The 16,660-nt window shown below is 35.7% G+C and overlaps 4 protein-coding genes across 5 annotated transcripts; 3 read left to right on the top strand and 1 right to left on the bottom strand.

Moving 5' to 3' along the window:
* The first annotated feature begins 241 nt into the window (after positions 1 to 241).
* LOC120777581 lies at positions 242 to 3,846 on the top strand. 2 transcript variants are annotated; one of them, XM_040108995.1, is made up of 8 exons: positions 242 to 1,039; positions 1,173 to 1,237; positions 1,299 to 1,884; positions 1,944 to 2,100; positions 2,158 to 2,360; positions 2,430 to 3,061; positions 3,136 to 3,458; positions 3,522 to 3,846. In XM_040108995.1, the coding sequence occupies exons 1-8, from the start codon at positions 830 to 832 to the stop codon at positions 3,623 to 3,625; spliced, it is 2,280 nt and encodes a 759-aa protein (XP_039964929.1). In that variant the 5' UTR covers positions 242 to 829; the 3' UTR covers positions 3,626 to 3,846. The 2 variants fall into 2 exon arrangements, with proteins under 2 accessions (XP_039964929.1, XP_039964928.1); XM_040108994.1 differs by having other exon boundaries at positions 3,519 to 3,846.
* Positions 3,847 to 9,985: 6,139 nt separating this feature from the next.
* Positions 9,986 to 10,996, top strand: LOC120776439 (putative protein TPRXL). Its single transcript, XM_040107094.1, has 2 exons — positions 9,986 to 9,995; positions 10,064 to 10,996. Exons 1-2 carry the CDS (start codon positions 9,986 to 9,988, stop codon positions 10,993 to 10,995), a joined length of 942 nt encoding a protein of 313 aa, XP_039963028.1. The 3' UTR covers position 10,996.
* Positions 10,997 to 11,623: 627 nt separating this feature from the next.
* LOC120776422 (mucin-2) lies at positions 11,624 to 14,658 on the top strand. The gene is made up of 2 exons (XM_040107067.1): positions 11,624 to 11,681; positions 11,743 to 14,658. The coding sequence occupies exons 1-2, from the start codon at positions 11,672 to 11,674 to the stop codon at positions 14,439 to 14,441; spliced, it is 2,709 nt and encodes a 902-aa protein (XP_039963001.1). The 5' UTR covers positions 11,624 to 11,671; the 3' UTR covers positions 14,442 to 14,658.
* Positions 14,659 to 15,567: 909 nt separating this feature from the next.
* Positions 15,568 to 16,486, bottom strand: LOC120778434 (probable chitinase 10). Its single transcript, XM_040110216.1, has 2 exons — positions 16,415 to 16,486; positions 15,568 to 16,350 (listed from the first exon to the last, which is right to left on the bottom strand). The coding sequence occupies exons 1-2, from the start codon at positions 16,484 to 16,486 to the stop codon at positions 15,568 to 15,570; spliced, it is 855 nt and encodes a 284-aa protein (XP_039966150.1).
* Positions 16,487 to 16,660: the final 174 nt, after the last annotated feature.

The raw sequence follows: 16,660 nt of genomic DNA, 5'->3' as shown, positions 1-16,660 counted from the left end.
ATATAATATGGTTATTTTCCTCTAAATTGTATAGTTTCCGATAATTTTTAGCCCTAGCTCTTGGGAAATGGCATTAACTACATTATACTATTACTATGTACAATATTTAATTGATTTCAATTTGCAATATATTAATAACACTTACAGTGCTGCCAATAATTTTTTTTAATCAAAATGCGTTACAGTGGCAAGCCTAATAAAGTATAAACACAGCTGCGTGGAAATACGAAGGCAAAACAGAAGAATAACACACAGAAAGTAGAAAACTAAGTAAAAGAAATATATTGAAAAAATTTTCTATGCCACTAGACTTCTAAAATCGTGTTAAAACGAGCAAAAATTATTAGCAAATCAATCCATTAAAAATTCTAGTTCCTCCTTTAATATTGCATACAATTTAAAAAAAGCTAGAGTTTTTCAGCCCAATCTCAAGTACTATATGTACATGCATATGGTTTAGTGAACAAAGGCGTAATTTCGATCACCTGTGAATAAAATGAGGATTTAACCAAACGAGTTTTGTCCATAGTAAACCAAGAAAGAAGTGTTAATATTGCAATAACGTAATACGAGTATATACATCATTTTGACCATTATTATGACGCTAATTTTAAGAGCGTAAAAAAGGAACAATTGCAAATTAAAACTATAAAAAACGGAAATACCAAAGTGCATTATTCGCTAAAATAACAACTGCAACAACAATAGTGTTACGTAGTTATTACTGTGAAATATACTCATGGAAAGACTACTATAAATAGACAAATATACTGGAAACTTCTTAAACTTGCACACTTTTAATTAGTTATTAACAAAATAAAAAGCTACAATGACTATAAAGCCTATAATTTCACCAACGCAGAAACGATCGGCTTCAGATGAAAAGAAAGAAACTCATAGCCATAGCCATTCGCATACTCCACATCCACATGGAACTCATACTCATGGACTTGGCCATAATGCGGTTGAACCAATTAATAGTCACAATCAAAACAGTACTCGAAGTGCTAATACACATGCTCAATGTCGGGCTGGGCAGGTAAGAAAATAACATAATTAATTTTTTAAATACTATTTATTACATTTTCTTTTACATATGCTTTTTAATATATTGTGACAAAAAACAACTCATAATAATTTATTACATTTTTATTTATTCTTCATGAATTCAGAGCCCTCAGCGGAGAGTTGAAGTTTTCGACGACATAACCCGTCATCGTCGGAGCCCTCATAAAAGGTAGTTAAAAATAATACGCAAATTAGTTATTTTTCAGTTATGCGATTTGTTTTTATAATAGCTCACGTTCCAAGCGTCGAGATCACCATGACCACCTACATAAACGGGAACGCGTAGAAAGAGAAAAACTTTCCACAGTAAGCGTTTCAAATAACACAGGCTCCAACAAATGTAGCAGCCCGCATGTTCATAGTAATGTATCTTCAAGTACAGTTGCTGTTAACAATAGTGTTAGCACTCCTGTGGGAAAAAATGGAATGGGTACTAGTGCCAGTACACCGCAGACAGCTGAAACGGTCGAAAGTTCAGCTGATCAATTGGGTTCCGGATCAGTGGTACGTAGTTGTCAAAGTCCCAAATTATCAACATCGACTACACAAGCGGCGGCTAACTTGCTGAAAGCAGTCGAAGAAACATATTCTGGATATAATAGTGGTGACGAGCACTTGAGGCCTAAAGAAGATGCTATTACTGCCGATGAGTGGCAGGAACGCGATGAACAGTTTGCAAAATGTATGGCTGGACGTGGGTACGAGCTACGATCAGTTGAGGAAGATGGTGCTTGTTTATTTCGATCTATCTCCTTACAAATTTATGGTGATGAGGAAATGCACGACGTAGTCCGCCAGCATACGATGGATTACATTGTAAGCTGTAATTGAGTCATATTTCAAGCAAGTCATAGCAATTTTCTTTTCACTTTTAGTACAAAAATCGAGAATATTTTTCACACTTTGTCACTGAAGATATAAATAGTTACATTAAACGAAAACGGCGAAAGGATTCTCATGGTAATCATATAGAAATACAAGCTATGTCGGAAATATATAATCGTCCAGTTGAAGTATATTCATACAAGCCTAGTACGTATATATTGAATAATTTTGATTTAATTTAATAAAATATTTAAATTGACTTAGCTCCCATAAATATTTTCAATTCGGAGCAATTGAATAAGGGTTATGCACCACTGCGTCTATCCTATCAACGTGGTTCGCATTATAATGCGATTCTTGATCCATATAATGCGACTGTGGGTGTTGGTTTAGGCTTAGCTGGTCATAAGCCTGACCTTCAAACGAAAGAAGCTGTGCTCTTGAGCGAACAAATGGAAATTGAACAGGTAAAATATCTAAAATAATTCCTTTAATTTCTTCATTTAATAGATTTTTCGGCCTTTTCATGATAATAGACAATGTTTGAAGATAAACTGAAAACAACTGATTGGGAAGCTACCAATGAGGCTATAGAAGAACAAATTGCACGAGAATCTTATTTGCAGTGGTGCCGAGAAAATTTGCAGAAAAGTCGTATTAACGCTACTGCGGCATCCACATCAGCTACTGTAACATCTGCTGAAATTGCTTCAGATTCGGAAGCATCACCTTCCAAATATTCTGTTCAACACAATAATTCTAGTGATTTAAATACTAACACCAGCAACTGCAGTAACAATTCTGCACATACTGACACTGAAAAGGCGACTCATACTGACTCTACAACAAAAGCATTTGAGCGCAATTTAAGTTCAAGCGTCGATTCGACAGATACACCGCCAATTTTGGAGCATAATCGTGGCTTGTCCCCGAAATCATTAAATCTTATAGCGCACAGTGTAAATAAAAATATAACATCTCCACATTCCGTCGGTGATTGGGAATTAGATAGTGATGATACGGATATAAGTAGTACCAGCTCAATCGGAATGGGTAGTGCGGGTAATAGTACTGGGAGTATGAAGGTATTGAAAAAGCGTAGTGCTAATTTGCGGACTGGTGCGAAAAAACGACGTCGTGAACCGGTGGTCGTGGCAAAAGGAAAGGGGTAAGGATTTTTCGAACTGCTAATTTTAATTGAATCGGTATCCAAAGCGTTGGTTTAAAATATTAATTTTGTAGTGTTGCGGCCTCTACTCGTGGGATAGGAAAAAGTCCGAAATATGAAAGTGAGGGGGATCCACCTAAGATGCCAATAAAGTCGCGATCACATACTCCAGAGGGTGAGCAGCAGCCTTGCACATCAAAGCAATCGTGCACTACAACTCCTGAAAAGGATTTTCTGAATGCACGTGATAATTTATTAGATATGCTATCGGCATCTACTTCAAAATGTACCTTACCTTTGTCAAAAACTTCAACAGAGAGCTCAAATCAATCTGTCGACAATCAAGAATCTTCGAACTTTTATCAAGAACTTTTGGAAGCTTCGTATGCAGCAGATGGTTAGTAAAGTAATTTAATTCTTAAAGGTTTAAAAAAAGCTTAGTGCTTTTTTGCTTTAGCAGGTTTTGGCCAGTTAAGCGAATCAGAAATGCTACAACGTGCTATACAATTATCCACTCAAGAGTACATCGATGATCAAAAAAGGAAGTATTTGTTTGGGCCATAAGTTTAAGTTACTTAATAAACGCAAGCATTTTTTTCTATAGCGTGTACAATTTAGAATTGAACAATAAAAATAAAAACAGTGTTATTACTTGGTGAATTTAGTTAAAATGAAGAATTATTAATGCAAGATAAAATATGTATAATACAAATTATGAATGCTTAAAGGAATTATTGTAATCATTCTTAACTAATAAATTTGTATGAATATACCCTTTGAATATACTATTATCATGCGAAAATATTAAATACTAACATTAAACAGAAAGAAAAATAATTGAAATGAAATAATAATAATAAATATTTACTTAATTACTAACGTGAAAATAAGATACACTCAAGTTCAGCAACCGCTACTTTGAGAGATATTTTTTAAACATATTTTCAAAGATTTTTACTGGATACAGTGCATTACATTGATTGCGGGTGCAATCCCCTGTTTATTTAACAATTACTGCGAAAATAATATTAGAATTGGTGTTTCAAGAATTCTAATTTATACTCTATACCTACATTACAAATTCTATATGCATAGGAGATTTAACGTCACTAATTTAAAAGATGTATTACATGTAATATGTGTTTTGATAACCATATCTTTGAATATTGTGTACAGTCAATGAATTCACTTTATTATAAGCAGTAGTTTGTTAACATTAATAAATCGAAAAATTTGTTAATTTAAAATTATAATTGAAAATGCAGTATAATTGAGTATTCTACGTTTGTTATTGTAACGAATTCGTGATGCTGGACTGTTGGAGTCTTGGTTATTGCTAATATCAAAGCCATGGATGTTCGAAAATCCTGATACTAGATAGTTATATAGGGGCTTATTTACTTCAGACACAAAGATACACTCTTATGAGTACAACACGCTCTCTCACACATCGAAATAACTCACATATTGGTCGATATATGCGGTACAAAGTTACCCGGAAGTTCGAAAGTCTGTACATTAGGTATATGGGGCTAAGGGAAGTATTGGCCCGGTTCAATCCATTTTTGACATACAGACATACCGTTGGCAGAGAGGCATACAAAGATATTCACTGTTAAAAATAACTACGGCATCTGTTGGCAGTTAGAAGGAGCTTGATTGAAACCGTGGCAACTAAATCCTTTATATCATATAATCATATATGCACATATGTATGCATAGGTGTGTATATATATTCAAGATAAAAATGTAGCTTTAATTTAAAATAAATGTGCAATAACTTGCCACTAAAAGGCACATTTCTGCATAAATATACCATAAAATAATTATTTTACTTTTTATAAGCACTTACCGCACTTTATTTAGCTTCGTTTCGCATTTCTGCAATAAATTAATACACTTCCGTACTCTAAACTCGTTTCCATACTTCTAATACCTTTTTTCCATTAACATAACATTTTATGCATGACCACTGGCAGAGCTCTGCCTGCCCCGACGCTCGGCACTCAGCTTTTGCACTCACGAATTTTCAATTTTACAACACAAATAACAACGCCCGATTACTTTTTTGACATTACACCGATTAAATTGACGAACTTCAACCTAATTCTACTAAAAACTCCTTAATTGCAGCTTTAATTCTTAAACTAATTTCACTTTTCACCGAGCTGCTGCATAAGTCACTTACACGAACGCGATATAAGGAAACGTATGATCGAAATGGCGGCGGAAATTAAGAATGACCAATGCTATTCAAGATTCTAAACTACAGGGTTCACAAATACACACATAAGTGGATATCATGATCATAAACGTGACCAACAGATGGCGCACATACTACCTTTTGAAATTATCTAACGCACGGATGTTATTATCAGGGAACTTAATTTTCTGCATTCAAAATTGGATAATATTTCCCTAACAAAAATGATTTTTAATTATCTAATAACTATTTTGTGTGTAGTGTCATCTGCTGACAACAGTCTGACTATTGAAGAGTATTTAGCCAATATACAGGAAAAATCAGAAGTGTGATTGCTGTTAGTTCAATAAAATCTGAATAACAAGCCAATCGTACGAAAACAATTTGAAATTATATTTATTTTACATATCTATGTTTTTAGAAGTACTTTGAAAACCTATGACACCCTGTGCTAGTTACTGAAGCGGTTTAGTGTCTGCAGAGCTTTTTAAAAGCACGAATATCATTCGTCGTTCTTAATTTCCGCCGCCATTTTAAACATACATTTCCTAGATTCTCGCTGGCGTCGGTGCAATTTGCAGCAGCTGGGTGAAAAGTGCAATTATTTTAGGTATTAAAGTTGCAATTTATAGTGTTTTTAGTGAAGTTAGGTAGTAGTTCGGGATTTTAATCGTTTAACAGTGAAAAATGTGATCGGCCGTTATTAGTTGTGTATTATATGTGCTTATAGTGATTTGTGGCAGTAGGAGCAAGCGACACACTGCCAGATGGAGTATATCAAATGGGTTTCAGATGTGGGTAGGTGCACCTATGTATGTACGTACATATAAAGAGAACAAAGTGCGCTTTAGAGCATTAAGTGAGGTAAGTCCTGTTGAAAATTATTAAAGTTAAAAATTATATTAAAATACGGCGTAGGCCCTGCTCTACGCAATTGTGTGTACCTGTGCGTGAATGTGAATACATTTCCATAGCACATATGCAGAGAACGTCTAGACGTCTATGATAGACGTTCTCTGCCTTCTCTATGATAGACGTTCTCTGGTATAAAGCTAACAAAAAAGTTCAGTGGCCACTGCATCGCTGTAAGATCCTACTAGCAGCCAATAGATTCTCAAGAGCGAATATCATCAGTTGCCACCGCCTATTTCCGCCGCCATGGTTTATAGTTCCTTTTAGCTAAGCGTCCGCGTAGATAGAAATAGCCTTAGCGCTTGTACATTTTTAAAGCTGCGCAGTCACGTTATAGCTATTACTATCGCTGTTGAGTAACATTTTCTGATAGACTCTAAAAAAGGGCTAAGTTAAACCGTGCACGGTGCAACCGAACATTTCATATTTTGTAACTTGCAGGAATCACATCCAGGGAAATATTTTGGCACACGCTCTCTCATTTTCATTGAGATATTTCACATATTGACCAATATATACGGCACAAAGTCACCCGGAAGCTCGAAAATCTTTATATTAGGTACATATATGTATATACATATGTATATATATGTATATGGGGACTAAGGGAAGTATTGGTCCGATTCAACCCATTTTTCACCACTATTTTCGATCAGAAGTCAACTATAGGTACAAGATATCTCAATTTTTACCGAAGTTACCACTACCACGGACAGACGGACGGACAGACAATCATCCGGATTTAAACTTTTCTCGTCATCCTTATCATTTATATGTAGATATGTACATACATACATATATAACCCTATACATAATCCTTATCATTTATATGTACATATATATGTACATACATACATATATAACCCTATACGTATATCTATCTCACTTAGTTTTAGGTGATTCATACAACCGTTAGGTGAATAAAACTATTATACTATGTAGCAACAAGTTGCAATAGTATAAAAACCTCTAAAATATCTTCACTGCACGGAAAAGAGAGATATGGGATCAGCTCATACCATATGCGAGCAAGTAAATAACTGCACCAATGTTGCGATATTGTTGTTTTTCTGCAGATACTCAGCTGTTACTTACACTGGAACATTTTTGCGTCTATACTGCTGCAGAGATTGAGACTCGCACCATTACCATATTTAGCGATGACCAATAACCGTTTGTTTTGACTCGCATGACTCTAACCACCTTTTTCAATAAATCCTTCTGATTTAACGACTCTCTCTCAATAGTTCGACCCCTTCGAAACAGCACCGTTAAATGACTTCGATGGCAGCTAACCCGAACCTTACTAACCAAGCGGGGAGCCCAATATTAAATGAGCATAGAAGGAATCCACCGTGATTGTAATACAAAGTCATTTGTATAAATGTATGCCTTATCGGTCTCAATGTTATCAGTTATAAAATCTCGCAGAATTAATTGAACACACCACAATCTCTGTTGCCATCTTTATTAATTAGAATTTTTTACTTCAGTAAATTCTATGAAAATGAAACGTAAATTAAAATGGCATGTGTATTTTATCACCAACAAAAAGAGTATGCATAAACTTCCCCAAATTTAAAAAAAAATAACTGGTGACTTTTCGGTTAATTAGAAACCAATACTAGTCAAGCATTTGAAACTGAGTACGTGTTTGACTTTCGGGGGTTAAAAATTCACAAACGTGGTTTCTTTATAGTTATTGTCTCTGCCTGTGTACAATCATTTACTTATTGGAAGTTTATACCTATTAAATTCATTATATCAGGTACATTATATGAGAGTTTAAGGATCGAAATCATTGTACTGGGCATATGCGAGGGATAAGGTAAGTCTGTACCATCGTACAGTCTTATCACGCTATGCTTAATAAAACGCATTGACACATACATACATATATTAATCGACCATTCCCTCCACATTTTAACTTAAAATAATTTAGGAACATTCTTAGAGTCCCAAAGAAAGTACGTACCAAGAGATGAAGAGACCACTTTCAAGGACAGACTGTCATCTGAAAATCAATTTCGTCTCCATATCTATTTCGATTAATTTTAGGTCTTAAAATACCTGTGCAAACTCGACACTAAATATCATGATGCTTTAGTTAAAGAATTTTGGCGGAGGAGATGTGAGATACTATTCAGTAGTAACTTTCTAAAATATAACTATATTTTTTTTTTGTTAAATACATTTTATTTGCAATCTTTTTTAGTAAATAATAAGCAAATTTGATAACAAAACCATAATTTGACTTATATTTTTGGTCTCCAATGAGATCAAAAATAATATACAATATAACAATATGTTCTAAAACAAATGTTTATATAAAAATTTTAATTATACATTTAATTTCGTAGTAGCATATATAATTAAACATTTACTTAATTCCTAAATGGGAGATCTAGAACATGTTGTCTTTTAAGTCTAATAGTTTCATTACTATCATCTAATAACATGACTGCCAAAGGATTGTCATGATAACTTATCCTGTGCAAATATGCTGAGCTAAATCTTTTAATTTCATCTTAAACAAAAGGTATATTCAGATCTGAATGAATGGCTTTATGAACCAAGGCGCGTTTGTAATTAATCTTAGAGTTTTCGATTGGTATCTTTGTAGAATTTCAATATTTGAATTACAAGCAGTGCCCCAAAGTTGCACACCGTATGTCCATATAGGTTTTAGTTTAGATTTATATAATAGTAATTTATTTTTAAGATATAACTGCGATGTATGCCCAAGTAGCCAATAAAGTTGTTTGGTTTTTATTTTTAATTGTTTATTTTTGGCGTGTATGTGCTGTTTCCAAGTTAATCGTTTGTCCAAGTGCATGCCGAGGTATTTACCGCTATCACTTTTAGGAATAGTATTACCATTTAAAAGCAAAGGAGGGCAGTCGCTTCGCCTTAATGTAAATAAAACGTGTACAGATTTACTCACGTTTGCTTTCATTTTCCAGCAATCGAACCAAGTCTGAATCTTGTTCAATTCTCTTTGCACTAAATTATTATATAACTACATGTATATGTAGGGAAATTATTTCAAAATTTAATGATAAATAATTTTCAACATAAGTTTATATTTTCAGCATTAACCTAAATCTTTCCAAATTGATTTCGCCATTAATGATAAGATAGTCTTAATTATTGCACTTATTGTACACTGTATGTACACACACCCATTTATATATGAATATCAAACCCTTACTGTGAAAATAATATAATCGACTAAAATAATTTTTCCATAGTTACAGTAAATAATTCGCAGATTTATTTAATTTTTCCGATATTCGCCAGGTTATTTCAAATCACAGCCGTTCGCTTAGTGTTCTTGATTACGGTCTTATTAAAATAAATTCTTTTTATAAATATATAAAAAATGCCTAAAAAATATTTTAAGTCGTTTACATTATTTTCAAAGTTAAGGTTAGGCATACATTTGTACAATTATACTTGAAAATATTTTCAACTGAAAATTAAAGTAAATTTAAGAAGGTATGCAGTCCATAATTCTCTTGAAAAGATATCCATCTGCACTTACCAAAAGGGCATTAAATTTTTTCATATATATAAGAGTATGTCTCATTCAACAGGAAATGTGGTTAAAAACTGTATACTTATATTTATTGAAAGGGTGGTGATTTTTAAAAGCTTGATATGCACCTGAAACTTCTTTAATTGTTTCTATACTCTGAGCAATTACATAGATTAATATTTATTACGTAGTAACTTATTGACAAAGTAATCAGTCTACAAAGATTTCTGGGTTGCTTAACATCTTCGGAACACAATTAAGGACAATAGAAATGCGAAACGGTATGAACAACGGTTTATTTTTATCGACACCTCAGGATTTGACTATAAAATTAAATTTATATTTATAGTAATATTTGGAGTTTTATTGTGTGCCTTATATGTCAATGGAAACAATGTAATAGATGCTCTTCGCCAACCTCATGCGATATCATTAATTCAAGAATTAAGTGGTCCAGCTACTGGACCGTCAGGTTCTACATGCAATGACAAAGGAGTATGTGAAAATCAGCTTGATGGCGCCATGTTTCCTGATTCTGGATCAAATGGTTACATAGTGTGTCAGTGCGAATGTGGAATGGCAATGCCTTGCCCTTCTGGCTTAGTTTTTAATCCTGTGATAAATGTTTGCGATTGGCCTCTAGATAGCACAGATGCGCCGGGAACTTCTAGCTCACCAACAGATATAACCACAAAAGGTACAACATCAACATCATCATTAAGTTCGTCGTCTTCAACACCATCGTCAACAACCTCTGATATAACCACTGAGGGTACAACATCAACGCCATCAAGTTCATCGTCTTCAACCCCATCGGCCACAACTTCTGATATAACCACTGAGGGTACAACATCAACGCCATTAAGTTCGTCGTCTTCAATCCCATCGTCAGCAACCTCTGATATAACCACTGAGTGTACAACATCAACGCCATCAAGTTCGTCGCCTTTAACCCCATCGTCAACAACTTCTGATATAACCACTGAAGGTACAACATCAACGCCATCAAGTTCGTCGTCTTCAACTCCATCGTCAACTAATTCTGATATAACCACTGAATCCACATCTACCACATTAAGTGGCCCAGCGACTGGGCCATCTGGTACTACATGCAACAATAAAGGAGTATGTGAAAATCAGCTTGATGGCGCCATGTTTCCTGATTCTGGATCAAATGGTTACATAGTGTGTCAGTGCGAATGTGGAATAGCAATGCCTTGCCCTGCTGGCTTAGTTTTTAATCCTGTGATAAATGTTTGCGATTGGCCAAATTCTACCTAATTTTCCTCTGCTGTAACTCTTTTTTATTACATGTTAAACAATATATTGCAGCATTACAGAACGATGATTATATTAAGAGATTAAGGATATAAATCTGATATTGCCCAACATTTTATTAAACAGAATTTATTTAAAAATGACTAATAATTTTTCTTTAAAAAAATCGCGAAAGTAACGAGAATTAGCAAAATGAGCCAATGTATTTAAAATATGTTGCCATCAGACGAGTTTGAGACAACTTAGGATAAGTTTTTCAGAAAACTGTGCCAAATAGGAGGAATTACATAAAAAATTTAACCAACGTTAAAAGAATAATTAAGACAATTTTCGCCAAGAAGATGCTAAATTATTAAAAGGCATTGTGTCAATGCAGATATTATCATTGAGTTGCAAAAACAATTGACATTATGATATCAATCTTTGATGCTGCTCGTTGCAATCTCGATAAGGTTCGATAAAGTAATGTTTGCCATTGTATATACGTATGTAGTACATACCAGAATGTACGCAATACATGCATCCTCATTGGGTGCAACTACAAACAACTCTAATTTAATTAGATTTAAACAATATTTGCCGACCTATATATAAATGGAATTTGGCCCTATATGAAGCAATAAAAGTTTGTCTTCTGTCAACGAAGTATATTTTGCTGAACTAAATTTAATATATAAGGATGTTAAGAGGTTTGTTTAATATTGCTCAACTTATGAGTTTTCCGTAAAAGTGACCGGATTGTTATTGCAGTGATAACGCTAGCAATTTTTGTGCTAGCTGCAGAAGGAGGTAATGTGAAAGAAACGCGATGTATCAAAGAGGTGATAGGAAAAAGGTTAGCTCACCAAACCGATTGTTCTAAATTTGTGCAATGTGTTAATACATCATTCGGACGTCTTCAGAATTGTCCTAGTGGATTAGCATTTAATGCTCAAGATGAAGTATGTGACTATCCTTCTCGCGCTGGTTGCTCGAAAGAAAGGTCTTCCTTTTTAAAAACCACTTGCGAATGTGACTGCAGTGTGTGTTGTCCAGAATGTAATTCAGATATCACTCCAACAGCTCCTACTGTAAGTCCAACTTCAACGCCACCACCCAGTCCGAAACCAACATCAAGTCCAACACCACTGTTGCCATCATCATCTCCATCTACTTTTACATCAACGCCTTGCAATACTCCAATCCAATCATCCTCGCAAACTCGTTCAAATCAAATTACTCCGGAACCAACGTCAAATCCAAACCCGTTACCGACTTCTACTCAAACGCTAACAACAACATCAACAACTTGCGATACATCAAATCCAACTCAATCATCATCGCAAACTCCATCGACTCCGGAACCAACGTCAAATCCTAATTCATCACCGACCCCTACTCAAACGATAACACCAACACCAATAGCTTGCGATACAACAACTCCAACTCAATCACCATCGCAAACTCCATCGACTCTGGAACCAACATCAAATCCAAACCCATCACCAACGCCAATAGCTTGCGATACATCAAGTCCAACTCAATCACCATCGCAAACTCCATCGACTCCGGAACCAACGTCTAATCCAAACCCATCACCGACCCCTGCTCAAACGATAACACCAACACCAATAGCTGGCGATACAACAACTCCAACTCAATCATCATCGCAAGCTCCATCGACTCTGGAACCAACGCCAAATCCAAACCCATCACCAACGCCAATAACTTGCGATACATCAAGTCCAACTCAATCACCATCGCAAACTCCATCGACTTCGGGACGAACGTCTACTCCAAACCCATCACCGACCCCTGCTCAAACGATAACACCAACACCAATAGCTTGCGATACAACAACTCCAACTCAATCACCATCGCAAACTCCATCGACTTCGGGACGAACGTCTACTCCAAACCCATCACCGACCCCTGCTCAAACTATAACACCAACTTCAAAAGCTTGCGATACAACAAGTCCAACTCAATCACCATCGCAAACTTCATCGACTTTGGAACCAACGTCAAATTCTAATTCATCACCATCTCCAACTGAAACGTTAACACCAACACCAATAGCTTGGGATACAACAAGTCCAACTCCATCGAGTCCGGAACCAACTTCAAATCCTAATTCATCACCATCTCCAACCGAAACATTAACACCAACACCAATAGCTTGCGATACAACAACTCCAACTCCATCGACTCCGGAACCAACGTCAAATTCTAATTCATCACCATCTCCAACCGAAACATTAACACCAACACCAATAGCTTGGGATACAACAAGTCCAACTCCATCGACTCCGGAACCAACTTCAAATCCTAATTCATCCCCATCTCCAACTGATACGTTAACACCAACACCAATAGCTTGGGATACAACAAGTCCAACTAAATCGACTCCGGAACCAACTTCAAATCCTAATTCATCACCATCTCCAACCGAAACATTAACACCAACACCAATAGCTTGCGATACAACAACTCCAACTCCATCGACTCCGGAACCAACGTCAAATTCTAATTCATCACCATCTCCAACCGAAACGTTAACACCAACACCAATAGCTTGGGATACAACATGTCCAACTCCATCGACTCCGGAACCAACTTCAAATCCTAATTCATCACCATCTCCAACTGAAACGTTAACACCAACACCAATAGCTTGGGATACAACAAGTCCAACTAAATCGACTCCGGAACCAACTTCAAATCCTAATTCATCACCATCTCCAACTGAAACGTTAACACCAACACCAATAGCTTGGGATACAACAAGTCCAACTAAATCGACTTCGGAACCAACTTCAAATCCTAATTCATCTCCATCTCCAACTGAAACGTTAACACCAACACCAATAGATTGGGATACAACAAGTCCAACTCCATCGACTCCGGAACCAACTTCAAATCCTAATTCATCACCATCTGCAACTGAAACGTTAACACCTACACCAATAGATTGGGATACAACAACACAAACTCAGACAACGATAGCCACAACTGACGGTACCTTCACAATACCTGGACCCACACAAGACACTCCTGATTGTGATCCATTGTGTTGTAATGTAAAAGATGGTTCCACTAGTATTTTGGAGGGAAATTGTCAAAAATTCGTGGTTTGTGTTGGTGGCAAGGAAAATATTTTTACTTGCTCCAATAATTTGCTGTTTAATTCCGTAACTGGCGAATGCGATTATCCAGGAAATGTAAATTGTCCCTGGCCTCAAAATCCACCAAGTGGTCCGTCGGCGGGACCATCTGGAACTCATTGTGCAACTGGTGGTCGGTGCGTTGGCCAGCAGGACGGCACCTCTTTTGCTATCGAAACTGATGCTTGCAGCAGTGACTATATTGTATGCCAGTGTGAGTGTGAAGTGCAGCGTAGTTGCCCATCACTATTAATGTTCAACTATAATTTGGGGGTCTGTGATTGGCCAACGAGTTTTGGATGCTAACATATTTTAAATACTTTTGCTAGCATACCGAAGGATGTTAACTGAATATTATTGTCTTACGTTATATTACGTCTGAATGGCAATGCCATTTGACACTGTATATAAACATAGCAAAATCAAATTCAATTTTTCCTCTCAAACTATTCCAACATTTTTAGATTCCGCATTATTAGTCAAAATAAAAATGTACATACATATATGACTTTTTACCCATTAAGAGAGCGTTAATATGGATTATGATGGAAATTTTTTAAAAGGTTTTTAAAATTTTTGAGCTTTTCAAAGCCGATTGCTTATCTTCAGCTCTATTCTAGCAGAATAGAGAACGATAAAAGGTTATATTACCACTTAACAAGGAAATCGGTTTTTTCTAGCCAAAACTATAAGTATGAATGTACATATGTATATACTTGAATATATCCATCATTTTGAAAGTTAAGGAAACTGTATATTTTGTAACAAATATGGGTTCTTCATTGTTGCAGAATGGGATATTTAAAAGACAACCTTTCAATTGGCACACGCTGGTCTGAGGCATAATGAATTAGAAATATGGAACATCGTTAATAAAGCCTTGCTTGCTAAGGATATCCGTTAGTTAACTATGTTTTCAATCAAAACCTTGATACAACTGTGTGCTATAATAAGAGTTTAAACCGGATACTTACTTAAAGCTGCTAACGGGCATGTAGGACAAATCGGTAATATGTGGGTTATGCAAGGAGAATTATGAGACTTTAAAGAGAAGTTAGCTAACACTCAATTGAATCAGCGTAAAAATAACAACAAAAAATATTAACGAAAACAATCAAACAGTGGTCTGGTACTTTATTTACTGTACCAAATAATACCTATTATTACTGCAACTTTTCGAATATATTACGTAATGTTCAAGTATAAAATATTTTAAGTAATGCTACGTAATACGTAGTATGATGTTCTCTGTTGTTTTCGAAAAAAGGTAGAAATCTGGGAAAATGCTCCTCGGTCACGTCATTCTAGCTGCTAATTTAATTGATTTAAATTTTCTATATGAGGTTAATTTTCATAATACATTACTATTTCGCCAATATAATGATAATGGCAAATAGCAGTTTAACCGCTCCGGCCCAGATAAATCCATTCTTCACCAATCGTGGGATTGGCATTTCGCAATGGAGGGCCATTCGCAACGTCCATTTCTTACACTGAAATGATGTCCCTCCGGACATATCAACGCCAAAGCTTGGTGATTCATACAGAAAATGAAGCGGTTACAGTCATCTTGGAAAGGGAACAAAGTACCGTTTGGGCTCATTACGCATATGGTGTCCTTTTTCGTACTATCGGTATTGCCTAGTTCATCTAAATTAGCTATGTCGTATTCCTTTGAATTAGTTGCTACCGTATTAATTAGTTCGATTTCCTTCTTAGTTAATTTTTTCGATTGTGTACTGCATTTGGCCATTGTTGGGTCTTGACATAATCCTCTTGATGCGTTAAAATGAAGCATTGGGGGGCAGGTACGGCGATAGGGCCTTTCCAATATACACACGTAGTATTGTGAGCAAGAATCTGGTTTTGGTAAGAGCGTACCGGTCGGGAATTTTTTGCAAATCGGACCAATACTCAGATCCGCAACAACTTCGTCAGGCGTTTTCGGTTTAGGTAAAGATGAACGAGTACCTTGTTTCTTTTCATTCCTTGTGGATGTTATATTTTTGATTTGTGACAGATCAAGTTGACAATTAGCTTTCAACGGATGATCACATAGTCCGGTTTGTGTATTAAAATGATAAAAACTGCCACACGAGCTGGCTATAGCATTCCCATCGACGCAAATAAAGAAACCTGTACAGGAACCCGGCATGGGTATAGTGACACCGTTGCGATTGCTGCAGATTTCCGGGAAGCCCGCATCAGTTCGTTGCTGCAAAAAATATTTATACATACATATATATTTGCACACATGCAGGCAGCAACTCTTAACTTACATCAAGTTTCCGAGACAAAACGGAGCTTTGCAAAAATGCAAAACTTAACAAAACACCTAATAAATACCACATGTTTTCTCCCAAATAAGTGTTGTTTATCGATATTCTTGAAGAGTCAAATTTTCAAATATCGCGACTTTTAATATTCAAATACGAATCATCAATTGAGCTGTGTAAAATACTTTCCAATCTTTATAAACATTCTTAGTTTCTTATCATAATGCTAAAATTGGAAATATTTGCATA

The sequence above is a fragment of the Bactrocera tryoni genome, chromosome 5, assembly GCF_016617805.1.
Source record: "Bactrocera tryoni isolate S06 chromosome 5, CSIRO_BtryS06_freeze2, whole genome shotgun sequence".
Classification (NCBI taxonomy): domain Eukaryota; kingdom Metazoa; phylum Arthropoda; class Insecta; order Diptera; family Tephritidae; genus Bactrocera; species Bactrocera tryoni.
Note: the sequence above shows the minus strand (reverse complement) of the source record. Positions and strands in the feature narration are given on the sequence as shown.

Coding starts and splice junctions, on each gene's coding strand:
- LOC120777581 (XM_040108994.1), top strand. CDS start 830: ATGACTATAAAGCCTATAATTTCACCAACGCAGAAACGATCGGCTTCA. Junction 2,101..2,157: donor AGTATATTCATACAAGCCTA/GTACGTATATAT, acceptor AAATTGACTTAG/CTCCCATAAATATTTTCAAT. Junction 3,459..3,518: donor AGCTTCGTATGCAGCAGATG/GTTAGTAAAGTA, acceptor TTTTTGCTTTAG/CAGGTTTTGGCCAGTTAAGC.
- LOC120778434 (XM_040110216.1), bottom strand. CDS start 16,486: ATGTGGTATTTATTAGGTGTTTTGTTAAGTTTTGCATTTTTGCAAAGC. Junction 16,351..16,414: donor TTTTGTCTCGGAAACTTGAT/GTAAGTTAAGAG, acceptor TATTTTTTGCAG/CAACGAACTGATGCGGGCTT.